A 26,102-nucleotide genomic window follows, 5' to 3' on the forward strand; every position below is an offset into this window, starting at 1 on the left:
GCCTGTCGCTTGCTTGCTCTGTTTGATTGATCACGTTCCGCTCCCCCATGTCTACCTACGCTGCTGAAAGACAAGAAAGAATCACCGAGTCCAGGGCAGAGGCACCTGGTCTGATGTGGCACATTTGCTCTCTTTGACGTCCCGCCTCCCCCATCCATCACCTCCTCATCCCTTTGTTCTCTTCCCGCCAGCAGGTGTTGCTTTTTGGAAATGATGCATGATGTACTGGCAAGGGAATTGGCCGCAAAGGAGAGTGATTATACCCTGCTAGGTTATCGACTTGTCCAAGCATCTGACGGTGAATATGGGATTTCACGGACTCGATCTCCTTGTCAACTCTGTTTGAGCGTGTACCAGTACCGAGTCATGAGGATACCGTGACACTCAAATCACAAGTAGCCTGTAATCATCGCAGGTTAGCCTTGTAAAAACGCAGACTGTGATGGCGGAAGGCAAATCGATTCCCGGATCATGTTCTTACCTGGTGGCACACCATCACCCAGGTTGAGGAAAGCAGGCTCAGGACCAAGGTATAACAACTCGTCGAGTCCAGGGTTTGCGGACTGCTGCTCCATGCCACTAGTGCTTCCACTCGATGCCTCAGCTACTGGAGCGCCCTCTGTAGTGGCTGTGGTCGCGTTCGGCGTCGGCATGTGTTGCACCATGACACCGTGAGTGATGAGTGGATGGCTTACAGAAACCTCGAAAAGCGCCGCCATTGCCAGTTGAGGGTTCATTTTTGTAAATTGGCGAAACTCTGCCATGGTATTGGTGGTCGGTGCTTTCTCCGTCCCCGGCTGTGTACTGACACAGATCATATCCTTGGCCAGGTCCGAAAGCTTGGCGATGATCGGGAGGGGATTGGCGATAGGCAAGCCGTCGTTCAGGCAGCTCATGAAGAGACCGAGACCGTTGGTCGCATGTCCACGGGTTCCAGACAGAAGAGGTGCGTGTCGCATGGCTGTGCGTTGGACTGTGTGCGTGCCGTCAGGAAGCTGGACCAGCTCCCAACCAAACGCAGCAAGGTATTGGTCGCGCCCGATGATGCCCAAGTGCTTCGCTGCAAACTGAATCCACTTTTGAAGGGGGATTTCTTCCTGCGCAAGATACTCTCGGATCTCAGAGTACACCGCGCACATGAAATCCCATTCCTTGTGGTACGAGTCCTCTGTCCAGAGAGCCTTCATGATCGGTGATTTCTCCTTCTGTGTCAACTGAGAAAACAGAGAAGAATAATACGCTGGACAGAGTCAGAAAAGTATCCATGTTGTTGTACAAGGATTCCGACATACCGCGATATCCCATAAACCCGTTGACCTTTTTTTTGGCTTGCTTCGTGCCCTGATTGTCGACACTCATCAAGGTAGAGAGTGCCTTCATTGTTGCTTCCCGATCGTTTTCTCCGAGTCCTTCAAAGGATTGAATAATTTGATTGACACTCGACTTTGGGGCGTCCATGGTTGTGTGTTGTTACTTCTGTTCTGCGAACTGAAGTGATTGGAAGAGGGGAAGTTTTGGAGGGGAAAGGAAGAAATGAATGGGGACGAAAAAGCAGGGCCATGCACTTAGTCTGCCGTGCTTACATAAACAAAGGGATTTCTTTGTTCCATTTCTGTCCTGGGCTCCTAACCTAAGAACAAACACACTCTGCCAGGCTCAAGACTCTCCATCGTTTCGGTTTGCTTCTCATATCTCATCTCCTTCCTGCCATGTCAAATCTGAAAATCAAACACGCCGGTGTCAAACGGCCACCATGTAAGCCGTCTCCCGACGACATCTCTCCCGGCCACCTCCACGATGTCATGCCCAAACAAAGACACTCCCGCGAGAACCGGATCATTGATTTCAGCGTTGAGTGCCTCCATTCTTGAGCGCGCAAGCATATCGTACTCTGCGCAGGGAATCTGCCATTTGCAATGTTAGCACTTGGCTCAGGATGCTCGAGAAATGGGAATCCATACGTCGTAGAGATCCTCTCCGCCAAGCAACCGGTAATCAGCATCGCCTCCCTTTCCGTCAATGTCACCAGTAAACAGTGTTGAAGCCCTGTCCAATGCATGGCGGAGCATTGCCTAGGATCGTTAGCTTGTGATCTTGCACTCAAATGAAGGTTGACTTACCGTTCGGTAGGCCTCTGGACGCCCTCTCATACGTTGCCCGGGGTGCTACTCCAAGTTAGCATATTCCATTGACTTTTTGAGTATCATCAACCGCCTACCTCGTCAAACGCATTCCGGTACCGTTCGTACTCGTCTTTGATCCAGCGCAGCATCTCGTCAAGCCAGAATGGCACGAAAGTGTGGAAACATTCCACGTCTTTGCGCTCCCGGAACAACTTCGGGCGCATTGCTGGGAGGAGGCCGCCAAAGAACTTGTGCCACGGTGTTCCAGGAACAATTCGCAGTGGGTTGAGGAGCGGCTCTGCATGCCAATACTGGATCAGCTTGTCCTTTCCCACCTTTGTGTCATACGGGTCGGGAATCTCGTCGACTTCCACATGAGAAGCGTGATGGAGAACAAGCCCGCGAAAGACCTTGACGTCCTCATTGTAGACGAGCCCATTCTCCTTTCCAGGGAAGGCTTCAGCCTTGAGGTGGAGAATGAGTGTTTTGAGGAGCTCTGCCACAAGGGCTTGGGCATCCTTGACTTGGGTTTCCAAGGAGATGTCGGCTTTGAACCCTGTCTTGCGCTCTTGGAATTCCAGGAAATGAAGAATTTCATTTGACGACGCGAGGAAATGGCACACGGTTTTGACTACCGAGGCTCGATCAATGGCCACCAGGGTTGACGGTTCCTTGATGGGATTCGTGGATGCCAGGAAGGCGTTGGTGGTCTCCAGGATGTCGTCGAACGTTTCCTCAAACTTCTCGATTTCCTTTGCCAGAGATGCCCGGATATGCTGTGCTTGGAGGCGGAGGACAACCTGTCGAAGCGCCGTTAGTAAGATAGCAGACCCGTGGCTTTATGTGGTCGCTGAAACTTGCCAGAGAGAGCGCATATCGGGTCATTCGAGTCCTGTTGGATGGGGTTGGCTGCATCATGGGAGGGCGGATTTGAGATCCGCTCACCGCTGTCTTGTTGGAAGCCATGGTGCTATGAATGTGGGCAGCTCGTTGGAGATTCAGGCTCACCCACGGTCAGAGATAGGAGATGTGTAGAGTGACAAAAGTGAGGAAGAGAGTCGGACACTGGGCATTGCGAGCTGCGGTATATCCTCAAAACGGCCAACGAGGACTAAATGCATTGTCCTCATTGAACAATAGGATGGAGCCAAATAACTGGTGGGCTCCTTCACTTGAGTGAAGATGGAAGGGGGCAGATTCTTGGTTCTGTGAAATTCAGGCAACGGGGCACCCATTCTTTGGGTTGAAGCACCTAACCCTTGGTATTGTTTCAACACACACAATCTCATCCCACATTTTCTCATTTTGTCAAGTGCACAATTCGAGTCACAACTTTTGACCTCGACTTTTTTCTTCCACTTCCCCCATCCACACTTTTTTTCTCAGTTGCACCCCCTCCCAATACACACCTCCCCTCATTCTTCTCAATTTCTCAATTCCCATTCTACGTCAATTGTTGCAGCACCTCACACTCTTCATCTCACAATCGACCTCGGCTTCTTCGACTCAATTGAAGAATTCACTCAATAGCGACTACCATGGACACCAACACCATGGCTCACTCCCTCTTTGACATGACGAGCGTCAACTCTGAAAGCATCACAATCACCCCGACTCCTCTCAAAGTGATGTTCACCCGCAACAATGAGATGATCATTGAATGCAATCCAGTCACGGCGAATGATGCCGCAATTGTCGAGGCTCTCTCCCCCGCCCTCAAGAACTTCGAGTAAGTGCATCTCCAAATCCTCTTAAGGGTTCTCTCACTCACTAGAATAGCATGATCAACGATTTTCGCGGTGCCGTTATCATCCGCTTCGAGGAATCGCAAAGCTACCACATCATGAGTGTGGCTTGCATGCACACTTTGGTTGCAACCGACTTCAGAGTGATCAGCATGACCGAGGGTCGAGGTAAGCATAATACAATTCCATTTTCTTCCATTGTTCATCTGATATCTGACCAAAAAGCAGTTCCTCGCGCCGAGCCTCCGGTTGAAACACCACAGATCCGCAAGAATCGCGTCACCAAAGCTCATATTCGGCGGCCCCGTAATCAATTCATCATCTACCGCCAGTGGATGTCACACAAGCTCCATGCCAAGAACCCGGGCTTGACAGCCGGTGAAATCTGTAAGATTCCTGTTTGAACAACTCTAGGATTCTCAGCTGACTTGTGAACAGCGAAAATCGTCTCCCAGATGTGGAGAGCCGAGAAATTCGAGACCAAAATGCACTTCAAGCGCCTCGCTGACATGGAGGAGGCTCTCCATCGGGAAAAGTATCCTGGCTATCGCTACGTGGCTGGCCTCCGCGATCCCGACCTCCCGCCATCGAAGAGAAATCTTCCCGTCGATCCCATGACGGTCATTGAGCGGTCGATTGCGATGGGTCGCTGACCGTAACCACATTCGACTGCTGGTCATGGAGAAGTTAAACCATGCCCGCGGAGCGAAGATGGCATGCTGCGCACTGAATGAGCACCAAGAAACCAAAAGGCCAAAAAAAGTGAAAACCAGAAAACACTGAGTAAAAAAGGTACGTCCTCATCCCGAGCACCCGTGGCTCACTCCCCCGGGCCGCCTTCGAGCGTTGGGCTGGCGATCACGTCTCAACTGTCTCTCGCTGACCTCAACCGACTTCTCACAGAATCGCCTTGCTCTTTCGAGATTGAGAATTCCGCTTTTCTTCTCCCAACCGTCACCGGCCTTCCTAATTTTCCCGACAAACCGACCCGACTCGACTTCGAAAACTTCGCGACACACCGACTCTTCCCACAACAAAACAAGAAGGTGCTCGACGACGACTTTTCAAGCTCTGATCGGTTTTGACTTGCGCGGGGCACACAATCAACCACAAGGGCACGAACGGCATCGATCACACAATGCATGCATGTACTCATTTTCCCATTTCCTGTCTTCGCTTCTATTTTTTTTTTCCGTTACTGGTTTTTTCAGTCTCCTGTCTTCTCTGTGATCCATTTCAGTCATCGGTCGCTCGGTCTGCTTCCAATCCTCCTGTGATTAAGTTCTCGGGAAGGAAAGTTGGAGGCCAAACCCACTAATATTTTGTGTCTGGCTGATCTTTCGTATTTTCCATTTCTTGTTCTCTGGGATTAAGTTCTTGGAGACGGGGGCACTTCTGGGATCTCCATCGTCTTGGAAGGGGCACATGGAAAGAAGACTGCCGGATTTTTTGGGTGGACTCGACACCGCGACTTTCTTCATCACATCGAGGATCACATTCCCGTTCATGTACTCCAGTTTTTTCCTGTGTTTCTTGTTTTCTTTTCATTTCACTTCCTCTCGAGGAAATGGGGACGAGACAAAGATGAGTTGTGGTGGAAAGATTCTGGGCGTGTGAACGCACGGAAGGAGCTGTTTACTGTTTCCCTGACTGGGGGATCAGATCGGTGTTGTTGTCGCGAGGCGGGTCGGGGTGAGACGATCATTGCCCAGCGAAGAGAACTTTGGGGGACGAAAAGAGAGGATTGGAGACCGGTGATTTCACCATCCTGTACACTAGCTTTGGAGGAGGAAGGGATTTGGAGGAGTCCTGGACTGGAAAGGGAATTGGCGATGGGAGGATCATCACTCGGAGGAAACTTCTGGGGGAGGGAACTCATCATCGGGCCTTGGAACAGTCTGGGCTAAGGAAAGGAAAAGGGTACATCACAGTGGAGGAAAGGAGATAGCTTGAGCTGGAGCAGCCTGGGAAGACTCTGGAGAGTGGTTTGCTTCTCATCACAGAAGCCAGCCATGATTTGGATGACCAGAGCGGCGCACAGCCTAAATGAAGTATACTTAAAAAACCACCGGTCCGTGCATTGCATGACATGTCTTGACTCGGCCTCAACCAGCGGAATCGTGGCGGGCCCGAGCACTGGGAATGGTTTCATGTTTCCGTGCTCCCAGCAGGTGAGTGTGCTTCATCTAACTGCCAGTCCAGCGAGAACGTGGCTGACAGCACAGCGCTCGTGGCAGGAAGGGACTTGGAGATGCCTTGGGAACATGCCATGTGCCATTTGAAGTCAGGATGGCGGCCATAAGTTTTCCATGGCAGGACTCCCTGAGCACCAGAGCAGATACACCAAGAGCAGCATCGAGAATCACAAAGTTAACACCGCGGATGCCACAGCTAGGCCCGGTGACCGAGCTGACAGTGGCGGGAACCATGGGGCTAAGAGTCAAAGTCCAGACAACAACCACCAAGAGTGAGCCAACGGGATCCAGACTAGTTTGATGATGGATGATAAGCCTCGGGCTAACAGGGCAGAGAATTGGGGACTCCACCAGGAACGGAGAGATGGCATCAATTCGAATGGACGATTCAGAGGACCCATGGGCACAAGCATGGGAGAACAAGCACACACATGCTGGTACAGAGACAGGAGAACAGAAAGAGAGCCGGAGATCATCGATTAAGCCGCTCGAGACTCAGGAAGCAAAGCGCGACTCTCCGCCTCACCAACACTTCGCGGATTGCAGGGGTATCATCAAGTGCTAGACACAAGTCCTCCAAGAAAACTCTCCTCCACGACCATAGGTGACCAGACGAGCGGCATCAAGTGGAGGAGAGACTGCATCAGATGCAGGCCGTGCGCCGAACCAAGATTAGAAGACGAGAGTTGGCTGTACTCGGCGAAAGCTTCATTGCTGCCGGCCATTCCAATCGCTGCTCCAGATGAAGGTGCGGCAACGGAACGGGGTGTTTTGCTCCTTCTCGCCTGACGGACCCAGCGGACGGGCGCACATGAAGAAAGCCCTGCCTGAAGACAGTGTCAGCACCACGTCACGGGACGAGACGGTCGTGGAAACATCGGAGATCGATTGGGGAGAAAGGTTGGGTGGTTCTAAAGCGACGATACACAAAGCAGATACAATGGGAGGGAAGATTGGGAAACAGAAGCCATAGGAACACATACCACAGTTAACGCCGGGCTTCTTGGTCACCAGCATCTGACAGTCTTCTCCATGCTCACACTTGGGGGGTTTTCGCTTCCCAAGCAGCTTGGACCACGACTCTTTTGCTTCGATGGGATCAAAGACTTTCTCCGTGGAGGAGCTTTCGGGCTTCGGCGTCTTCTCTGCAGTGTTGGAGGTCTCCTCTTCCTTGGATCCGCCCACGTTCTTGTGAGCCGGACCGCTGTCAGCGTCGGTGGTTGTCTGTGATTGCTTTGGAGTGGCCGTCTCAGGTGGGTCGCCGCTCGCGTCTGGCGTGGGTGTCTTGGGCTTGAAAAAGCCTCTGAGGGTGCTTTGCCCAGGTCCAGGGGTTTCCTTGTTCGAGGACGCTTTGCCTTTCTTCTGAGGTCGGCCTTGGGCGCTCGCGGACTCGGCCGGTCTCTTCGACGGGGGAGGCTTTTGCGGAGATGCTGATTTGTTAAGCACGGTGCGCGCACTTGGCGTGCTGGAGCTTGATGTGGATGTTGACACTTGGGAGGAAGGTTCACTCGCACCAGCTGCGTTTCCTTGTGGTGGATCGGAGTCGGCAGGCTTCTCTTGCTTCGTTTCCAAAGACCCAGAATCAGCTTGCGGAGCGCTTGGGCCTGCATTGGTAGCGCTTGACGCAGAGGCTTTTTTGAAGAACATGTCCTTAATGTTCCGCCGGCGATCGAACTCGGGAATCAGTTTGGCTGAGGTTGGAAGGAGGTCTTTTGTGGACCACTCCCGCTGGCGGACGCCGTCCTTGAACATACCCGGCGGGTTCATGATATCTTCAATGTGGACTTTGGCGCCGTCCATCGTGACCACGTCGCTCATAGTTGCGTAGACGGGACAATGGTCAGAGCCCAGGAGACCCTCCTGGATGTTGGCGTCAATGAACCAGTCCTTGATGCCGGAGCTGCAGAGAACGTAGTCTATGCGACTCCCAAAGTTGCCTGGCCTTGCGTTTTTCCGTGTTTCCCAGCAGGTGTACATACCCTGGCGTGTGGGGTGGAACTCTCTGCAGAGGTCCCAGAGGACAGGCTCCTCGCGACCTGCATCCCTCTCTCCGATGACACGGCCGTTGAACACCAGCTGGTTGAGAAAGCGCCGAGCAGGCGCCAAGAAGAACTCGTCCATGGTCATGCCCTCTTTCTTGAGGCGCTCCGGCAAGCCAGCGGTGTCCAAGTCAGTGCAGATGATGTTGAGGTCACCGCAGAGGAAGACCTGCTTCCCCAGCTTGACGAGATTCCGAACCCTAGCGTCAATGGCATCTATGTAGGCTTGGCGAAACTCGACTCGTGTCTCGTCTCGCATTGCCGGGCTGTAGACACCAATCAGGACAAAGGCGGGAAACTCCAGGATGACACAGCGACCCTCGGAATCGAGTGTTTGCTCGTCGATAGAGCTGGAGAGCTGGTCCGGAGTTGGATAGCCGCCGATCTGCTGGTCTTCGGGCAGGTCCCGGAATTTAGTGGAGGAATTGGGCGGACAGAGAACACCCGTGATCCCTTCCTCGGCGCGGATGGGGCAACACTTGGAGGAGCGAGTGTAGATGGCCACTCCCGAGTATCCTAGCCTCAATGAGCAGAGATCCCGGCCGGAAAAACGCGGCAGACCAACCTTTCTTGTACTTTGGGAGACTGAAGTAAACATCCCAGCCTGGAACCAAGACCATGTCGTCGCGGAGGTCTTTCCGCTGGATCTTGGTTTCCTGCATAACAACGATGTCTGCCTCAAGGATGTCGAACATGGCCTTGGGGAGGTCAGTACATGGCTGGCAGCGTTACCCAGAGTGGACTCAAGTCATACCTGGAACGTCCGGTTCTCTCGCCATGGCTGGTACCCGAACGGGTTCCGTATGCCGTTGACTAAAGAGTGTCAGATACAAGGCCATGGTGGAAGGAATTGGTCATTCTCACCGTTCCACGTCGTAATTCGGAATGGCATTGTGATGCTTTACTCGGTACGCTGGTGGCGAGGCTCTGCAGAAGGTTTCTCGACGCGATGTGGAACAGGACAAGGAACGATGTAAAGAGGATGACTTCAAGAATTCAAGTGTGGGAGATGCTACTACGCAGAGTCAACCGTATCGGGGCTCAACTGGCAAAGTTCCAAGTTTCCAGCGTTCGACGTTACTGAGGATGGCGGAAGGGAGTGATGACGACGGATTCAAGACAGGTGAGTGTTCACGGAGGAAATGGAGGGTGGAGGTTCCTTTCAACCAAACGCATCACAGCTCAGGTCTGTGATTAATGCGAATGAATCGGATTCAAATCTGGATTCTTCATTTTTGGGAGTTTCTGCCCGTGGAACAAGCGGAAACCTCCTTCCCCATGTCATCAAACACGGTCAACGAGGAAGGCGTCACGTCCATCGCTGTTCCCCTGGCCAGGCCCATCGCGCGGTCACCTGACATCAACCTGGCTTGGCAAGTTGGCAAGCCGGCAGCCACAGCCGTTGTGCTTACGTCATCCACTCACCTGGCCCGTGCTCCATGCTCCGCACAAACCCGATCCGAGGCGCTCCCGAAAATGAGCTGATCGGAGGGTCTGACCTCACAAGCTGTTAAGCTGCCAGCCAATCAAAAGCCCTCAATCCCTCTCGGCTTGGCGAAAGCTTCCCTGTTCCGTGGCCCCGTCGTCACAGCTTGCTGGTCCAGTCTTGACATCAACATATCCAAGACACCCGAGGACCCCTCCAGACAACCAAAACCCAGCAAACCCGCCCGCCATGATCGCGCAGCGCCTCACCGTCCGCGCGGCTCAGCGCATGGCCGCCCAGGCCCGCGTCCAGGCCCAGCGCCGCTTCGCCAGCACCGAGACCGAGAACGCCTTCGTCCGCGAGCGCCGTCATATCAAGGAGCACGCCGGCGCCACCACCGGTTAGACCCCTTCAGCTTCCTATCTGTTATTTGAGGGAACACCCGATATGCTGACCTAGACGCAGAGCTCTGGCGCAAGATCTCCCTCTAGTACGTTAGCCCCGATCCCCCCGTTATTCGCCCCTCTCCGTCGTGCGTGGTTTTCATGGGAGGACGTCCCCGGAGCTGTTTGTTTCGCCGATCATCGAGTTGTCCATCCACCACACATGGATTGGAGCCCTACCTTGATGGAGGGACGAATGGTGGATGTAGGAAAGGATTGAAGCTCCGACCGCGAGAGACGCCGCCCAGAATTTCAGCCACCGATGTTCCCAACACCACACTTATCCTCCAATCCACCGCACTTGGAGTTGCCGTCTAACCTATCCTCTCTCTCTCACACATAGCGTCGTCCCTCCCGCCCTGATCCTCGCCGGCGTTAACGCCTATATCCTGTGGAACGAGCACTGGGAGCACTGGTCCCACCTCCCTCCTCTCGAGGAGCGGGTCGAGTACCCCTACCAGAACATCCGCACCCGCAACTACCCATGGGGCGATGGTGACAAGGTACGTGTGCTTCCTTTTCCTTTCCGGTCTCCCGTCCCGTCACACCATCAAAACAACAGCTAACGAATCGGACAGACCCTCTTGTACGTACCAATGCTATGCCTGGCAACGCCAGATATACACACCCAGATTGTTCACGTAGCGAGAGATCATGACTCATGCATACTAACACGATACCTAAAACAACAGCTGGAACGACAAGGTCAACTACCACAACCACGACAAGCAGAAATAAGCCTGAGGCAGACGAGCTTTCTTGGGTTACGTAGAAAAGAGGACTCGGGGATTGTATAGTCGAGGTAGAGTCGGAGACAAAGACTAGAAGAAGACAGCCAGACGGCCAGAGTTTCATTGACTCCAGGACCTCAAAACGTGCGGTGCCTCTATTTATTGCTTCTTTGACATGTGCATGTGGTTGGCGTATCAAGTCATGTCTGAATCATGGTGTGTTCTGAGCGTCCGTAAAAGCGACCTCCGTTCTCTCCCTAAGAACCATCATGAGAGCTGTTCGACAGCATGATTCCTTCTCCCAACCCCAACCAGACACGGAGCTTGTCAAGGTTACCATAGATACCAACAACCCGATCCCATATTATCCTGCCTATTACGTATTGTCTACGGAACTCCTCCTACATCTCCCCCCCTTTTTCTTTTTTTTTTTTTTCATCCATAGTACCACCCCCCACCCTTCCCCGTCGAAGCCACTTCCTCCTGCCACACGGCGACATACCTCCTCGCGCACTCCTCCGCCTTCTCTTTCTCCCCCTCCGCCCTGTACAACATGCCCTTCTTAGCCAGCATCTCGCACCTCTTCCCAGTATCCTCCACCGCCGAGAAACACTCGAGCGCCCTATCCAACGCATAATGCGCCCGGGCCAGGACCGCTCCATACCTCCCCGGATCCTCTACCTCCTGTTTCTTCTTCTTCAACTCCCCCAAAACCCCAACCCTCGCGTCCGCAAGACACGCCCACAACCCGCCCGCGTCCTGCGCCACCTCGGCCTCGAGACACCGCGGCAGCGCGGACTCGAGCAGCCGCTCGCACGCGGCAAACTCGCCGAGCGCGTTGAGCACGGCGCCCAGCGCCCCGCAGGCCTGCCAGAGCAGCGCCAGGAGGCGCGACCGCCACGCGAGCGCCGCCGCGCGCATCGCGATGGTGAATCCCCGCTCCGGCCGGCCCGTGCGCGCGAGGAGGTGGGCTTTGACGAGGAGGAGGCGGACGAGGGCGTGCGTGTCGGCTGTGGCGCCGGTCGGGGTTGTGGTGGATGAGGTGGATGTGGTGGTGGTGGTGGATGTGCTGCTTGGGTTTGGTTGTTGTTGTTTGGAGTCTTGACCTGCGTCGCCATCGTCGTCGGTAGTGGTCGCGTGCGCGGCGGCGCGCGTGCCGGCGGCAGAAAGGAGGTCGTCGACCTTGGCTAGGGCGGCGGCGAGGTCTCCCCGGCGGCTGAGGGCCTCTATGTGTAGGAGGTGGATGAGCAGGACGATGCCGGGATCGACGTAGTCCGGGCCGTGCTGCAAGAGCTGGGCGAGGAGGGTCTCGGCGGAGTCGAGATCGTTGCGGTGCAGATCGCGGCGGAGCTTGATCAGCGCGCGGCAGAGGCGCCAGTACTGCTCGGCGCGCGCGGAGCGGAGCATGTCCGGGTCGATGGACTCGAGACGGAAGAAGGCGTCTTGGTAGCGGCCGCGGCTGGCCAGAGCGCCGGCGAGGCGGCAGGTCAGGCGCAGGTGGTCGTCGTAGACGGCGGTTCGGGCGTGGCACCGCAGGAAGATCTCGTTGGCGATGGTCGACAGGGCGGAGATGCCGAGGCGGTCCCACAGCTCGATGCTCAGAGCGTGATGGGAGCCGATCATGCTCTTGACGTTCTTCTCGGCGATGACGTGGTAGCACCGCACCATGTTGTCGATGGCGGTAGAGATGCTGTCTCCCTTGAGCAGCGTGAGCTTGGCCTCGCTCAGCAACGACGAGCTCCAGAGAATCCACATGCCTGTCTCCTTGGCTTTGGTCCGGAGAAAGGCGAGCAACTCGCGCCCGCTGCCCAACATGCTGTTATCCTCGAGGCTCTTAACGAGATGCGGGTGGGCGAGGGAGAGCTGGAAGAACCAATTCAGGGCAAAGTTGAGGCATGCTGTGTCCCGGTTCTCCTTGGCTGTCGCAATGGCCTCCAGCATGGTTGCCACGGCTTCTTTGTGGCAGCCAAAGTCTGACTGCACAATTCCCAGGTTCAGCAGGGCGTATTGGTAGAATAGGCGGTCCCTGCTCTGCATGGTGTAGTCAAAGTAGCGATGTAGATCATCAAACGACGTTGGGAACTCGCCAGATCTCCACGAGTCGGTGAAGCTGTTCTGGTCAGAAATGGTCTCTCTTGCCTGATGGGGGAAATGAAGAGGCAGTTCACGAACTTGAGGTAGTGAGTCAGATTCGGCGTGACGCGGCAGTTCTTGATGAGTTCCTGGAACTGCTTCCTCACGTTCTGCGGGACTCGGGTCCCGTACCCTGTTCCACCGCGTCAGCCTCTTAGCACCCGTATCAGGACACCAGGAGAACCACTCACGCTGCACCTGCTCGATCTGAAACTCCAGCAAGCTCTCCACGTCGTCAAGACTGACCGGAGGGGCCGGGTCCTGATCATCAACCAGCAACATGCGGCCGTACGCAGCCACCGCAACGTTGTCGGTATGAGCACCCCACTCCTCCTGCCCACCCTCGAGGACGGCATCAAAACTCAGCCGGGAGTGGTTCGGATTCCTCCGTCGCCAGTACGCCGCCGTCGGCTGGCGGTAGCGCACAAACGCCTTCCACAGTTCCGCGACGCGGTCGAAGTGCAGCTTGGCAAACTCGAGATGGGCCTTGCGGACGAAGGTGCCGAACGGCGAGTTCACGGTGAGCAGCACCCTGGGCGGAGGCGGGGGCTCGCCGCGCTCGGCCATCTCGCGCAGCTCCTTCTTGGTCTTGGCCAGGCATCGGCCGGGCAGCTCGTCAAAGAAGTCGTGCAGGGCATGCAGCGAGTCAATGGCCCAGAGCTTCTCGAGCAGGCGGTCCCAGAGGTTGCGGCCGGGGAGGCGGTCGACGGCGGGGAAGGGGGTCAAGACCTCCTCGAAGCGGCCGATGGAGGCGGCAAGGCGGATGGCGCTCTCGGCCCGGCTCCATTGATCTGCGGGGGTTGCGAACGAGCTTCCTACGCCGGAGTCGAGAATGTGAGAGGTGATGAAGTCGATGATGGGGACGATTCCATCGTTGGAGATGGCGCCCTCGAGGTAGATCTGGATGAGTGAAAGAAGGGCGATCTTGGATGGTGACAAGTATCGTAACATGGTGACAAGCGGCCTGGGGGCGACAACACAATTTATGAGGTATTTGGTGCTGTGAAGCCCAGTGGTTTGTTGTCCGTCATTTGAAGCCAGACAGACATAGACGGTGGATGAAAGGAGAGGCGGAGGGAACAGCCCAAACCTAACAACTTCTTCGGTCTTACTTGAAGACCTCAAATCTGCCGCATTGTCAGCCAATTTAGTCGATAAAACTAGTGAAAAATCTAGCTATCAGAGCCGGGGATATCTTACATCAAATGTTCGGTTTTTGAGGACGGAATCGCGATACAAGACGCGTCTGATGGATGTTCAGGTATAAGTTCCACCACAGTGCGCGGGATCGGTGGTGCTTGTCTTGGCCCCAGCATCAACACCCAACACCTCACCTCACCTCTCATCAGCCAGCGCAGAACAGATGAAATGAAACACTCACCCACCAAAACACACATAACGACTAGCTGAAACTCTAATGGGCACTCGACCTGCCAATTTGGTCATAAACCAGGAATTCACATGAGTTAGCACAGAAGGCTTTCAACCCATCTAGACCGCAGGCCTGTCACGTAACTCCTGGACATACAAACCTGGAACGGGTCGACCACCAAAGCAGGCGTCCATTTCTACCTGCTCGATCGCCATCTACATCCCCTAATGGGAAAAACGACTAAACAAAAAAGAAGAAAGGTATCACCATCATCATATGTATGTACAAGCGAGTGATGCCAATCAATCCATCCACCCAATCCCAAAAGCGCCTTGCTATACCCATACCCAGAGAGAGCGCCATGATTCGTATACCCGTGCAAATGCAAAACAATAACATAAGGTACCGCCCACCCACCCGCCCTGGTCCTTTTTTTGAACCATGCTCGTTGTTTCCAAGAGCCACCCAAACAAAAGGACCCAAAATAGGATTCACAAAGATGCTATCAACGTCCACCGTCGCCCGAGTCCTCCTGGGGCCGCGAGCGAGATGAAGACGCCCCCGCTCCAAAACGCGACAGGCCCAACCGGGTCCATGGCCCAAAGAAGATGTCGCTGCGGCTCGCTTGGGACTGCCAGTTTTGCCCAGCGCCGCGCGTGTACGAAGGGCCGCGCTCGAGGTCGTCCACATTATTCGGAGACAAGTATTCGCCCCTCTCATCAAACGAATCGGAGCTCTCGTTGGTACTGTCATCACCATCCTCGCGGAACGGCTCGTAGGTCGGTTCCGACGGGTTGCCGCCGCGTGCCAGAGACCGAACGACGTCGTTCTTGCAGATCGGACACGTCCGGCGACGCGTGGTCAGCCACGGGGTGCTTGATCAGTGGTCAGCATACTCACATCCTCCAAGGGGTCTAGGGTTTCACTCACATGCAGTCCGCGTGGAATTCATGGCCACAGGGAAGGCTCATGACTTGGCTGACGCCGTCGACGTATTCCTCCAGACACACCGCGCATTCCACCTGCCTTCCCATGTACTTCTTCCACTGGCTGCCACGCGATGTCTTCTTTTCTGGCGATCGCCGCCTCCCGGACCGATTGCCAGGTTCGGCGCCGCGCCGACTGTCAGATCCCCCATCCACCTGAGCCTGGGAGGGAGACCTAGGAGAGCCTTGAAGCAACGGCGTTGTCGGAGAGGAGCTGCGTGGAGATGGCGTCCGCGAGGATGGCGATGAGGATGGAACGGTGTGGTAGGTCCTGACCGGAAGACGGTCGATAACCGACTTTGGTGCTCGCCAACGCCGCATCCGGAGCTTGACCCGGAGGATAAGGAGGGCGTATACAACCGAGAGAGTCACAAGGGGACTGATAACGAGAATGACAAGTGTGTCTAAGAAGGGGCTGGCGCTGCCAGTAGGCGTGATGGTGACCCAAAGGCCTTCCCGAACTGGCTCTTCGTCCTCCTCGGGATACATATCTTTGGGCGAGGACCTCAGGGTCGAGGGCATCTGCTGTCCGTGGTTAGACTTGTTCGCAGACACAACTCTGGTTGGCTTGCTCGGAGCGATGTTGGTCGTTCCTGGAATTCGGGAATGTACTCACCGGCTTGTCAGTTCCGTCATTGTCGGAGACAAACGACTGACTGTCCGAGGCATGGTCGTCTGCGATGCGGGCCCCGGCAGCTTTTCCATCAACTTGGCCATTCTCTGAAGCCTCAAGGTTCTTTCCGCTATCCTTCGTCGTCCTGACCACTCCGTCACGGCCGAACTCAACGACCTCATCGGTCCACAAATGACCGTTGCGGGATGGACTCTGGTCAGAGGAAGAGGTGTCGGTGTCTGCCCAGCGGAAAAACCACGCTGCCCAACTCCTCTTAGACAGGGTGCTCCTCTTGTTCTGAGAGTCGGTGTGACCGACGTCTGGCGTTGCGAATGTTCGCCTCGCCGAGGGGATGACTTTCTTGGTGTTCTTAGCTCCCTTGGACTTTTCCAACTGCTGCCGCTGGATCTTCCGCAGGGCTTCAGCCGTGGCGCCGGATACGCCCTCGATGCGGCTCCCGGGGCGAGCGAGAGACGATAGGAGATGAGCCGTTGTCCAGGTTGTGAACACGGAGGGAATCGTTACGTTCTCGGCATTTCCCTTGGCGAACATTTGAATCAGAGGACCTCCCTTTTGGTTGTCGCCCACGATCAGGGCAATGGCGCCGCGACGCTGAGCCCACTTGACCTTGTCCAAGAATCCACATCCTCCGCGGCTGAGCAAGACAATCTTGCCAGTGATCTCGGCCGTCTCTTGCATGGATTGGATGTCCGCGTGTGTGTCTTCTGAGCTGGCCGTCCTGTCGATAAAGAGGTGGTCGTCTGTTCCGTCATTGATCGCTTTGGCTTTGCTGCTACTCGGGTTGTCTGTCATCGACCTTGGGTGGAGTGCCGGATCCTTAGCCAATGGACCAGACCTCGGCACCTTCGCCGAAAGCGCAAGCGGGCTGGGCCTGGAGCTGTCCATGCCGTGTACCGCAGCTTTGATGGCGAGTCCGGTTCGGTCATCCGTCCACCCTGGGATGTCGCTGCAACCAAGTTCCCCATCTCCGTGGCCTTGTAGGGCATCGTCGGAAAATGTACTCCCCACCCAGAGTTGGCCGCTCAGCCCTTCCGAGGGCAAGGGAGGCCCAAACGCGGCTGGCCGGGCTGGGAAAAAGGTCGAGTTGTCATCAGTCAAACTGATGGCAGCGTTTGGCGGAAACAGGATCGAGAACGGCGCCGTCCAGGAGAAAGTTGAGCTGGCCGACTTTTTCGCTGGCGGGGCTGGGGTTGCCGCGGACGCGTCGCTAGTCTGACTTGAGCCGACGGCGCGGTAGACGAGGAGAAGCGAGGTTAGGATAAAGAAAACGAGGATTGCGATCCGGGGAGGCCTCATGTTGACAACTTGAGGCTCCGGTCGTCTCGGGGATCACGTAGAGGGAGAAAGACAATGGATAGTAATGACGGAGGACTCGGTTGGCTATGTCGGGCTGCGTCTGATCATTCCTGTAAGTGACTGCCGTGTCGAAATCGATGAAGCGATGTGGTTTGGTTGCTAATGCGTAGGTAGGAGGGCAGTAATGCTAGGTCGTTGATTGAGGTAACTAGCTCAGAGGTTTGCGGATGGAGGTTTCAAGTGTTGTTGATGTTATGATGGGTCGCGGAGTAGATAGTGGCAGCCGATAGCTGCAAGGTCGCGCAGGTCAGGTGGGGGGCGGTCGATGCCGCAGTGGTCTTACCGTCGCTGTCGTTGGTGTCGCCAGGTCCAGTGCCAGGCGGCTCACGAGTTGGCCTGTGAGGGGAGCTTCGGTGCCCAACCCCAGACCGGGGCTGATGATCTCATTGGCGTGCAAAGTTGGAGGAGGCGGCGGCGGAAGGTCGCGAGCGCAGCCGGCAGGAGGCTGGAAACCGGAGGTGCCAGGTGAGTAGGTAGCACAGCAAAACCGGAAACCAGAGGAACCGGAGGAAGCCCAGAGCACGGCAGATGGAAGGATAGAACGGCGTTTGACAGCAGCAAGCACCTGATCTCTGAGGTGAGGAACCAGTCGGCCTTGCTTGCCGAGTCGGGCCATCCCCGCATCCCGGGCACCCCATCTCCTTGCCTGGCCGTGCCCAGCACTGTCTTGTACTGTACTAGACTGTTCGATGTCACCTGGACCGGGCCTTTCCGTCTGGAATGCCGAACGCCACCTTCATGAAATGCCATCTTGTCACCTGAGGCTGCGGCGGACATCACCGAAGTCCAGAGAATTGATCATGACTAGAAAGAATAAGCTTTGGCTAGATTAAGCTCTGACTGTCCACCGGTCGCTAGGCATGGAATGCGGAGACACTGATTGTTACGTCACAGGAGACAGCCCTGGCTGGCTGACAGCAGGTCTGACGCATTCACGTGAGTCACCCTCATTGAACCCTAACCCTCACCATCCAAACCCCCGCAGCATGCTCGAAGGAGTTAACTGCTGCATGGAGCCCATTGAAATGACTCAGAGCTAAGCTCCCTTGCATAAGCTCAATTTTCAATGACGGGTAAAAATGTTGCATCTCGAATCCAATCAATCTTTGAACTTCCAGAGACGGGATCTTGCTTGTTCTCGTTCTGTACCAGCGGGGCAATGTCATCGCGGGGCAGGCTAAACTCATATCAGAAGGCGGTGAGGATTCTGACAGCCATTTCCCCAAGGCGGTGCGGTTGACTCATGCAGTGACCCCTCCTGAAGCAGCCCCCCGAAATTCTTGCACCGGGTCGGGACCCCTCTAAAAAAGAGTCACGGCCTGCCCCTCTTTGGTCCATTGACCCCTCTATAAAATACCACCTGGATGCTGAGTTCGTTTCGGCGACTGGCTGGCCTGAGACGGGAACCGCTTCTTAAACGTGCTTCCACGCTCTTCATTGCGCCATCGCCCCGATTGTCTTATTTGCAACGACCAGCAGCCATTGCGACCATGGCTCCGGACGCTTCGGAGACTCCCGCCGCCGCCGCCCCGGCCCCCGACCCGGCCACGGCCAAGAAGAATGGTGAGAAGACCATGGTGCTCCAGCTCCGGCCGCCCTCCGACTCTCAACGCTAATCAATGGCCACCAATTCCAGACAAGAAGGAGAAAGCCAAAGCCGACAAGGCCGCCAAGTTCGCCGCGAAGCAGGCCAAGCTGAAGGAGCAGCAGGCCGCCCAGCAGGCGGCTTCTGCCGCCGCCGCCCCCGCGAAGGCACCCAAGGCCCAGACCCCGGCTCTCCCTCCCTACCAAGACCCGACACCTCCCGGCGAGAAGAAAAAGATCCAGCCCTTCGACCACCCGCACTTCCAAGCATACAACCCCAGCGCCGTCGAGTCCTCGTGGTACCAATGGTGGGAGAAGAGCGGATTCTTCAAGCCCCAGCCTCCGCGGACCCCCGACAAGGGGAAATTCGTCATTCCCCTCCCGCCGCCGAACGTCACGGGCGCTCTTCACTGCGGTCATGCCCTGGCCAATTCTCTCCAGGATACCTTGATCCGCTGGCACCGCATGAGGGGATTTTCCACCCTCTGGGTGCCCGGCTGTGATCACGCCGGCATCTCCACCCAGTCGGTGGTCGAGAAGATGCTCTGGCGGAAACAGAAGAAGACGCGCCTGGAGCTCGGCCGCGAGGAGTTTACCAAGCTCGTGTGGGAATGGAAGGGCGAGTACCACCAGCGCATCAACAATGCCCAGCGCCTCATGGGTGGCTCCATGGACTGGTCGCGCGAGGCCTTCACCATGGACGAGAACCTCACCGCCGCCACCATGGAGACCTTCTGCCGCCTCCATGACGAGGGCTACATCTACCGCTCGAACCGCCTGGTGAACTGGTGCACCAATCTACAGACCGCTCTCAGCTCCCTCGAGGTCGAGAACAAGGAGATCACTGGCCGCACCATGCTCGACGTCCCCGGCTACGACCGCAAGGTCGAGTTTGGCGTCCTTACCTACTTCAAGTACCCCATCGAGGGCAGCGAAGAGGCCATCACCGTTGCCACGACGCGTCCCGAGACCATGCTTGGCGACAGCGGTATTGCTGTGAACCCTGGAGATGCCCGTTATACCCACCTCGTGGGCAAGTTCGCGCGCCACCCGTTCACGAACCGGTCAGTTAATTCTACAACAAGGTCGTCTCCCGCGCTTTGTCATGTCAGCTAACGAACCTCCAGCCTGCTCCCTATCGTCGCGGACGACTATGTTGATCCTGAGTTCGGTACCGGTGCCGTCAAGCTTACCCCGGCACACGACTTCAACGACTACAAGCTCGGCGAGCGCCACAACCTCGAGTTCATCAACATCCTGAATGAGGACGGCACCCTGAACGAGAACGCTGGTCCCTTCCAAGGCCAGAAGAGGTTCCATGCCCGCTACACTGTGGTGGAAGAGCTCACCAAGCTCGGCCTCTTCGTCAAGAAGGAGCCCAATGCCATGGTGATCCCTCTGTGCGAAAAGACCAAGGACGTTATTGAGCCGTACATGACGCCGCAATGGTGGGTGCGCATGGACGATATGGCAAAGGCGGCCCTCAAGGTGGTGGAGGAGGGCAAGGTCAAGATCAGCCCCGAGAGCGCCAGGAAGTCCTACGACAGGTGGCTCTCCAACATCAACGACTGGTGCATCTCTCGCCAGCTCTGGTAAGTTTTTTTTGGGTCTTTTCGGAGACGAAGCGACAGTGACTGACTGGTCCTATTAGGTGGGGCCACCGGATCCCCGCGTACCGTGTCATCTTCGACGGCGAGGACGAGCGCGAGAGCGACAAGTCCGAGTGGGTGGTTGGCAGGACAAGGGAGGAGGCGCAGGCCAAGGCCGACGCCAAATTCCCAGGCAAGAAGTTCCGCCTCGAGCAGGATCCCGACTGTCTCGATACGTGGTTCAGCTCCGGCCTGTGGCCCATGGCCATCCTCGGCTGGCCCAACACGGAGCACCCCGACTTCAAGCAGTTCTTCCCGACCAGCATGCTCGAGACGGGCTGGGACATTCTGTTCTTCTGGGTCAGCCGCATGATCATGCTGAGCCTCAAGCTGACGGGCGAGGTGCCCTTCACCGAGGTGTATTGTCACAGCTTGATCCGCGACTCGGAGGGCCGCAAGATGAGCAAGTCCTTGGGCAACGTCATCGACCCGCTCGATATCATCAGCGGCATCGAGCTTGAGGCGCTTCACGCCAAGCTCCTGACGGGCAACCTGAAGGAGGATGAGGTGGAGCGCGCGACCAAGTACCAGAAGACGGCATTCCCGAACGGTATTCCCGAGTGTGGTGCCGACGCCTTGCGGTTCACGCTGCTGTCGTACACGACGGGTGGTGGTGACATCAACTTCGACATCAAGGTCATGCACGCCTACCGCCGGTTCTGCAACAAGGTCTGGCAGGCCAGCAAGTACGTGCTCGGAAAGCTCGGCCAGGACTTTTCTCCTCCGGACAAGATCAACGCGGAGAAGCTGTCGGTGCCCGAGCGCTGGATCCTGCACAGGATGAACGCCGCCGTCAAGGGTGTCAACGACGCGCTCGAGGCCCGCCAATTCTCCACCGCCACCAAGGTTGCCTACCAGTTCTTCTACGATGAGCTCTGCGACGTCTTCATCGAGAACAGCAAGGGCATCCTCAGCGACGGCACGCCCGAGGAGCAGAAGAGTGTCCAGGAGACGCTGTGGTGGACCCTCGACGTCGCCCTGCGCCTCCTGCACCCCTTCATGCCCTTCATCACGGAGGAGCTCTGGCAGCGCCTTCCGCGCTGGGTGACCGAGGACATGCCGCCGTCGATCATGGTGGCGCCGTACCCCGAGCCGGATAGCGCGCTGGAGTTCCCGGCCGACGCTGAAGACTACGAGCTTGGTCTGCAGTGCGCTGGCGGCCTTCGTTCGCTGGCGTCCGACTACAACATCCGCGCCGACGGTCAGGCCTTCATCAAGGCGTCGACCCCCCAGGCATTGGAGAAGGTTTCGGCACAGCTGCAGGCCATCAAGACGCTGTCTGGTAAGGGTGTGGCGGAGGTGAGCGTCCTCAGTGCGGATGCCGAGACGCCCAAGGGCTGCGCTGTGTACGTCGTTTCGGCCGACATTGCCGTGCTCCTGCAGGTCAGCACGCAGATCAAGGACATCGACGCCGAGATCAAGAAGATCAACGGCAAGCTGCAGAAGACCAACGTTGCCATCGCCAAGCAGCAGGAGCTGATGAGCCGCGAGGGCTTCGAGAAGGCGAGCGACGTGGTGGTGACGGCGGAGAAGAAGAAGCTGGCGGATGCCCTGGCCGCGAAGGAGAATTACGAGAGGACGCTGGAGGAGTTTAGCAAGTTGAAGCTGTGAGAGAGGGGTGAGTTTAAAAAGATAGATTCGTAGCGTGCATCTATGTAGAATTCTGTTTGATCGCTTCTTCAACTTCCTCCCCGAGTGACATTGTGGTTTGCCCCAGTGCTGGAGACCTGGAATGTAGTCTGTGTTATTCAATCCTTAGATCCGAAGATGTCATTACACAGTCCTCACGTAGAAACCACCTTGTGCTTGTGTCGCGGCTGCTGTCTCGTCTCTGGAACTGGGAATGTGTGGTTGTTCGAGGGTTGTCCAAAAAAGGCAATCGCTCTCTGTGGGGCCAAGCTGCTGGAAACCCGGCCTTGGCAATTGGCAAACTTGGGTGTGGGGCATTCAGGAGGTGGGGCAGCCACACTGGGGCTGAAAAATGTGGCGCCCGTCCTGCAGCCCTAACCAAGGAAATCGCTTGGCCACACATTCAACCCCAAAATTTCGCGATCCTTGGACCCGCGACAACCTCAACACCACAACGATCCGCCTGTCGACAACGACGCAGGTACGTTTGCCCCAGGACCCTTGTGTGAGGCTTTTTCGATTGTGATGCTGATCATCTGCCAACAGAGCCACCGCCAAAATGAGTACGTAATCCCTTTGGCTTCCTGTTGCATGTCCAGTCCTCGCCGTCGCCGAAATCTCGATTCCTGCGAATCGCCCACCGGACCGCTCGATTTTCTGTTCCTCGACGACCATGCCCGACGATTCGTTTGAGATTTCCTGATTTCGCGGCGGCGATTGGATTTGGAGGAGATTTTTTTTCATGGGGCAATTACACATCTCTGGAGTTGGGACTTGGTGACTGACACCCGGCTACAGCGAAGGGTACCTCCAGCTTCGGCAAGCGGTACGTTCATGTGTCCCCATTTCTTTTCGTCTTGGAGCACAAACTCTGACTCTTTCACCACAGCCACAACAAGACCCACGGTCTCTGCAGGCGTTGCGGGTAAGTCGAACCAGCCCAGTCCATCCGAGTCCGACCAGCGAAGCGAACGAGCCCGGTCGTTTGGGCGAAGACGAAGAGCGAAGTCACCGCGAGATATCGAGAGAGCCAAAACATTGACACGAGATTTTCTCCAGTCGCCGTGCCTTCCACAACCAGAAGAAGACCTGCGCCTCGTGCGGCTACCCTGCTGCTAAGACCCGCAAGTGTACGTTTTTTATGATCTGATCACACCACCACCGACCGCCCCTTAGACGGGCTTCGTCGCTCTCCGCACGCATCCGGTTGCTGACATGGATCCTTCTCCTCCCACAGACAACTGGTCCGAGAAGGCGAAGCGCAGAAAGGTGACGGGCACCGGCCGCCTCCGCTACCTCAGCACCGTCTCGAGGAGGTTCAAGAACGGCTTCCGGACCGGCACTCCCAAGAACGCCCAGGGCCCGACCGCGGCTGCTTCCTCATAGATACCTGAATTTGGGAACGGGGGGGCGGAAATGTGTGAAGATGGGTGGCACACGGGCGTAGACGGATAGGAACGGGTCGTTTTTCTTGCCGGCGGGCGGACGAGCGGGGTGGGTTATGGGGACTGGAACAACAACAACCAAACCAACAACCACACTCTCTCGGGGAGGAGGGAAAGGGATTCATTCTTGATGGATAATCCTCATCTTCCCCTCGCACCCCTCTCTTCCCGCTGCCGCAAGCTGCTATCACCAATGGCATGATTTCTCGCGCGGGGAGACTCGGTTCAACGGTCTAGGCATTCAGCAACGGTCATGAAAAGGCGTAGCGTTTGGGGGAACACCAAATCATCACTGTTTCTTTCTGGGCAAGACCCCCTCGTGTGTGGATGGTGCAGTGTCAAGATGGAAAGCATGCGAGGGCAAGAAAGGCACAGACAGAGCTGCGGCCTTGTTCGGACCAGACCCTACCTAGGTACCTAGGACTATCAGTCACGCCCAAATACGCCCATCCGGCGGAGTTGAACTGGAAACTGAGGAGCGCCCGAACTTCAGTCCCCAACGGGAAGTCATGATCTATTGTTGCCGACTATCTCCTCCGCTCAATCTCCCTGTCTCTAAGTCGCTTATTGTCCGCGCTCAAACACCCTCACCCCACCATCCCCTCCGACGTGATACAGGTATTCCTTGTCTCCATCATCCCCAGAACGTGTCGTCGTTGTTTCTCCTGCTGTCGTTGTCAACGCTCTCATCACCGCCGCAGACCCTTCGTCTTTGGCCGTAGTAATCCGGATGACACCGCTCACGTCCCTTGCCGCGCCCGTGTCGAGGGGGCGCAGACTGAGCAGCGTGTCGGCGTCGTGCGCGAGCGAGAGGACGAACCACGCGTGCTGGCGCTCGAGGGGCGTCTCTTGGTTGTGGATGAGCGGGGAGTCGGAGGAGAGGGTGAGGAGGGTGGCATGGGTGGTCTGGACATGGGGGATGGCATTTTGTTAGATCTTTGACCGAGGAAAGTTTGGTTGATAGCTCGGTAGTGAAGATGGTGATTCATGGGTAAATGAAACGAGGGGAGGAGGAGATGTGGTAATTCATGTAATACGTACCTCTCGCCAATCCATCACCAGGTCCTTTAATGTCACGGCCAACGGCGTCTCTGTTGGGGTGTTGGAGGAAGGTGGAGGAGGAGGAGGAGATGCGGCGAGGAGAAAATCTAGCCCGTCCACGATCAAGACCACCTTCTTTTTCTTTCTGGTGCTGCTCCCAACAACCCCTATCCCACCACCATTCCCGGGTACCCTTGCTGCTGCTGCTGATGCTGCTGATGCTTGCTGCAGAGGTTGCTGAGCAGCAATCTTCAACCCCTCCACACCCTCCAACACCACTCTCAACACATCCCCCGGCTTTGGGCTGGTCAGTGTTCGTTTCCAACCCTGCTGCTGCTGTTGTTGCTGCGCTTGTCCCCGCGGTGCTGACGCAGGCAGTGATGACGGTGATGGTGATGATCCGCCAAATAATAACCCACACAACCCATCCACGAAGCCAAACCTCCCTTTCCGGCCGGCAGCTTCCAAATCGACGCCCAGCCGCGCCATGCCCTCCCTCCAGAAGGCGAAATCTCGCAGGAAGCTGACCAGCAGAACCGCCGTTTCTGTTTCCTCCTCTCCCTCTCCTCCTTCTCCTTCCTGTTGCTGCCCCGGATCATCGCCTATCCTCCCCACCGTCACACCACCTCCGGGAGGCGGTGATGAACCATGATGTGGTTGTTGGCGGTCGCGGAGCAGGACCTGCAAATACCGCAGGACGAGCCAGTTGGTGCTGGTGCCGAGGACGCTGGTGAGTAGCACGAGGCTCCCCCCGGCGGTAGAGGAAGAGAGAGCGGTGAGGTAAGGTTCGAGGAGCGGGGGGAGGGTTTGGCGGGTTGCCATTTCGTGTTTTGGAGATGGGAGGTTTTGACACACACACACTCTCTCTCTCTCTTTCTCTCTCTCTCTCTTCGTCTCGATACTCTCTCTCTCTCTTTCCCTCGAGATACTCCCTCTGGGTGTGAGGTGGTAGGGAGAATTTAGGTGAGGAGTGTTGGGATGATATTAAAGGGTGGGAGAAAGAGAACGAGAGGACGAGAGTTGATGAAACTGGTGAGGGAGGTTGACTGGTTTGAGAGAGGGGGGCTAGATTGGAGGTGGGTTGAGTGAGAGGAGAGGGTTTGGATAGGTACCTATGCTTCTCCCGGTTGAATTAGAGGTTTGTTTCTCACAGCAAGGAGGTAGCTTGTCTACTTGAGCGACGAGCTTGAAGTCTTGATGGTGGGGCAGTCTTTTTTAGTGGCATTCACAGAGGGGCTCACCCACTCAAAATACAGTGTGGGGCCGGACATGTTCATACAGTTTTCTGACGATGAGGAGAGGAGAGGCAAGAGTCAGACATGAAACTCACACAGTTGAAAAACAGAGAGTCGGTAAGCATACGATCTAGGCATCTAGCAGTGGAGAGAAAAAAAAAACCAAAACTGCCGCGTATGATTCATCATAATGACCATCATGAAGTTCGTCGAAAGAGACGAAGAAGTAAAACAATGACGCCGCCATGACATGAACAAGCAGAGCAACACGCCCAACCGTCCAAACCAAACCCCCCGGAAAACACAAACAAGACAAACCACCCAAGAAATGATGCC

The 26,102-nt window shown here is 56.1% G+C and overlaps 10 protein-coding genes across 10 annotated transcripts; 4 read left to right on the forward strand and 6 right to left on the reverse strand.

Moving 5' to 3' along the window:
- Window positions 1-389: 389 nt before the first annotated feature.
- Window positions 390-1,380, reverse strand: VTJ04DRAFT_2363 (uncharacterized protein; the record flags this gene model as incomplete). The annotated part of the gene is made up of 3 exons (XM_069360144.1): window positions 390-400; window positions 482-1,240; window positions 1,293-1,380. 3 exons carry the CDS (start codon window positions 1,378-1,380, stop codon window positions 390-392), a joined length of 858 nt encoding a protein of 285 aa, XP_069220884.1.
- A 332-nt stretch (window positions 1,381-1,712) lies between these two features.
- Window positions 1,713-3,089, reverse strand: VTJ04DRAFT_2364 (uncharacterized protein; the record flags this gene model as incomplete). The annotated part of the gene is made up of 5 exons (XM_069360145.1): window positions 1,713-1,904; window positions 1,962-2,072; window positions 2,121-2,165; window positions 2,219-2,923; window positions 3,069-3,089. The coding sequence occupies 5 exons, from the start codon at window positions 3,087-3,089 to the stop codon at window positions 1,713-1,715; spliced, it is 1,074 nt and encodes a 357-aa protein (XP_069220885.1).
- A 572-nt stretch (window positions 3,090-3,661) lies between these two features.
- Window positions 3,662-4,521, forward strand: VTJ04DRAFT_2365 (uncharacterized protein; the record flags this gene model as incomplete). Its single annotated transcript, XM_069360146.1, has 4 exons — window positions 3,662-3,852; window positions 3,903-4,036; window positions 4,097-4,255; window positions 4,307-4,521. The coding sequence occupies 4 exons, from the start codon at window positions 3,662-3,664 to the stop codon at window positions 4,519-4,521; spliced, it is 699 nt and encodes a 232-aa protein (XP_069220886.1).
- A 2,250-nt stretch (window positions 4,522-6,771) lies between these two features.
- VTJ04DRAFT_2366 (uncharacterized protein) lies at window positions 6,772-8,994 on the reverse strand (the record flags this gene model as incomplete). Its single annotated transcript, XM_069360147.1, has 5 exons — window positions 6,772-6,890; window positions 7,047-8,618; window positions 8,668-8,800; window positions 8,857-8,915; window positions 8,967-8,994. 5 exons carry the CDS (start codon window positions 8,992-8,994, stop codon window positions 6,772-6,774), a joined length of 1,911 nt encoding a protein of 636 aa, XP_069220887.1.
- A 783-nt stretch (window positions 8,995-9,777) lies between these two features.
- On the forward strand, window positions 9,778-10,709 carry VTJ04DRAFT_2367 (uncharacterized protein; the record flags this gene model as incomplete). Its single annotated transcript, XM_069360148.1, has 5 exons — window positions 9,778-9,928; window positions 9,994-10,018; window positions 10,315-10,474; window positions 10,550-10,557; window positions 10,664-10,709. The coding sequence occupies 5 exons, from the start codon at window positions 9,778-9,780 to the stop codon at window positions 10,707-10,709; spliced, it is 390 nt and encodes a 129-aa protein (XP_069220888.1).
- A 428-nt stretch (window positions 10,710-11,137) lies between these two features.
- On the reverse strand, window positions 11,138-13,786 carry VTJ04DRAFT_2368 (uncharacterized protein; the record flags this gene model as incomplete). Its single annotated transcript, XM_069360149.1, has 3 exons — window positions 11,138-12,812; window positions 12,875-12,968; window positions 13,027-13,786. 3 exons carry the CDS (start codon window positions 13,784-13,786, stop codon window positions 11,138-11,140), a joined length of 2,529 nt encoding a protein of 842 aa, XP_069220889.1.
- Window positions 13,787-14,712: 926 nt separating this feature from the next.
- VTJ04DRAFT_2369 (uncharacterized protein) lies at window positions 14,713-17,123 on the reverse strand (the record flags this gene model as incomplete). Its single annotated transcript, XM_069360150.1, has 3 exons — window positions 14,713-15,082; window positions 15,138-15,715; window positions 15,810-17,123. The coding sequence occupies 3 exons, from the start codon at window positions 17,121-17,123 to the stop codon at window positions 14,713-14,715; spliced, it is 2,262 nt and encodes a 753-aa protein (XP_069220890.1).
- Window positions 17,124-18,673: 1,550 nt separating this feature from the next.
- Window positions 18,674-22,027, forward strand: VTJ04DRAFT_2370 (uncharacterized protein; the record flags this gene model as incomplete). The annotated part of the gene is made up of 4 exons (XM_069360152.1): window positions 18,674-18,746; window positions 18,820-19,831; window positions 19,895-20,359; window positions 20,419-22,027. 4 exons carry the CDS (start codon window positions 18,674-18,676, stop codon window positions 22,025-22,027), a joined length of 3,159 nt encoding a protein of 1,052 aa, XP_069220891.1.
- A 577-nt stretch (window positions 22,028-22,604) lies between these two features.
- Window positions 22,605-23,431, forward strand: VTJ04DRAFT_2371 (60S ribosomal protein eL37; the record flags this gene model as incomplete). The annotated part of the gene is made up of 5 exons (XM_069360153.1): window positions 22,605-22,608; window positions 22,844-22,871; window positions 22,935-22,970; window positions 23,105-23,175; window positions 23,283-23,431. 5 exons carry the CDS (start codon window positions 22,605-22,607, stop codon window positions 23,429-23,431), a joined length of 288 nt encoding a protein of 95 aa, XP_069220892.1.
- Window positions 23,432-24,054: 623 nt separating this feature from the next.
- On the reverse strand, window positions 24,055-25,353 carry VTJ04DRAFT_2372 (uncharacterized protein; the record flags this gene model as incomplete). The annotated part of the gene is made up of 2 exons (XM_069360154.1): window positions 24,055-24,396; window positions 24,532-25,353. The coding sequence occupies 2 exons, from the start codon at window positions 25,351-25,353 to the stop codon at window positions 24,055-24,057; spliced, it is 1,164 nt and encodes a 387-aa protein (XP_069220893.1).
- Window positions 25,354-26,102: the final 749 nt, after the last annotated feature.

This window comes from Mycothermus thermophilus (assembly GCF_041956435.1).
Source record: "Mycothermus thermophilus strain CBS 625.91 unplaced genomic scaffold VTJ04scaffold_2, whole genome shotgun sequence".
NCBI lineage: Eukaryota > Fungi > Ascomycota > Sordariomycetes > Sordariales > Chaetomiaceae > Mycothermus > Mycothermus thermophilus.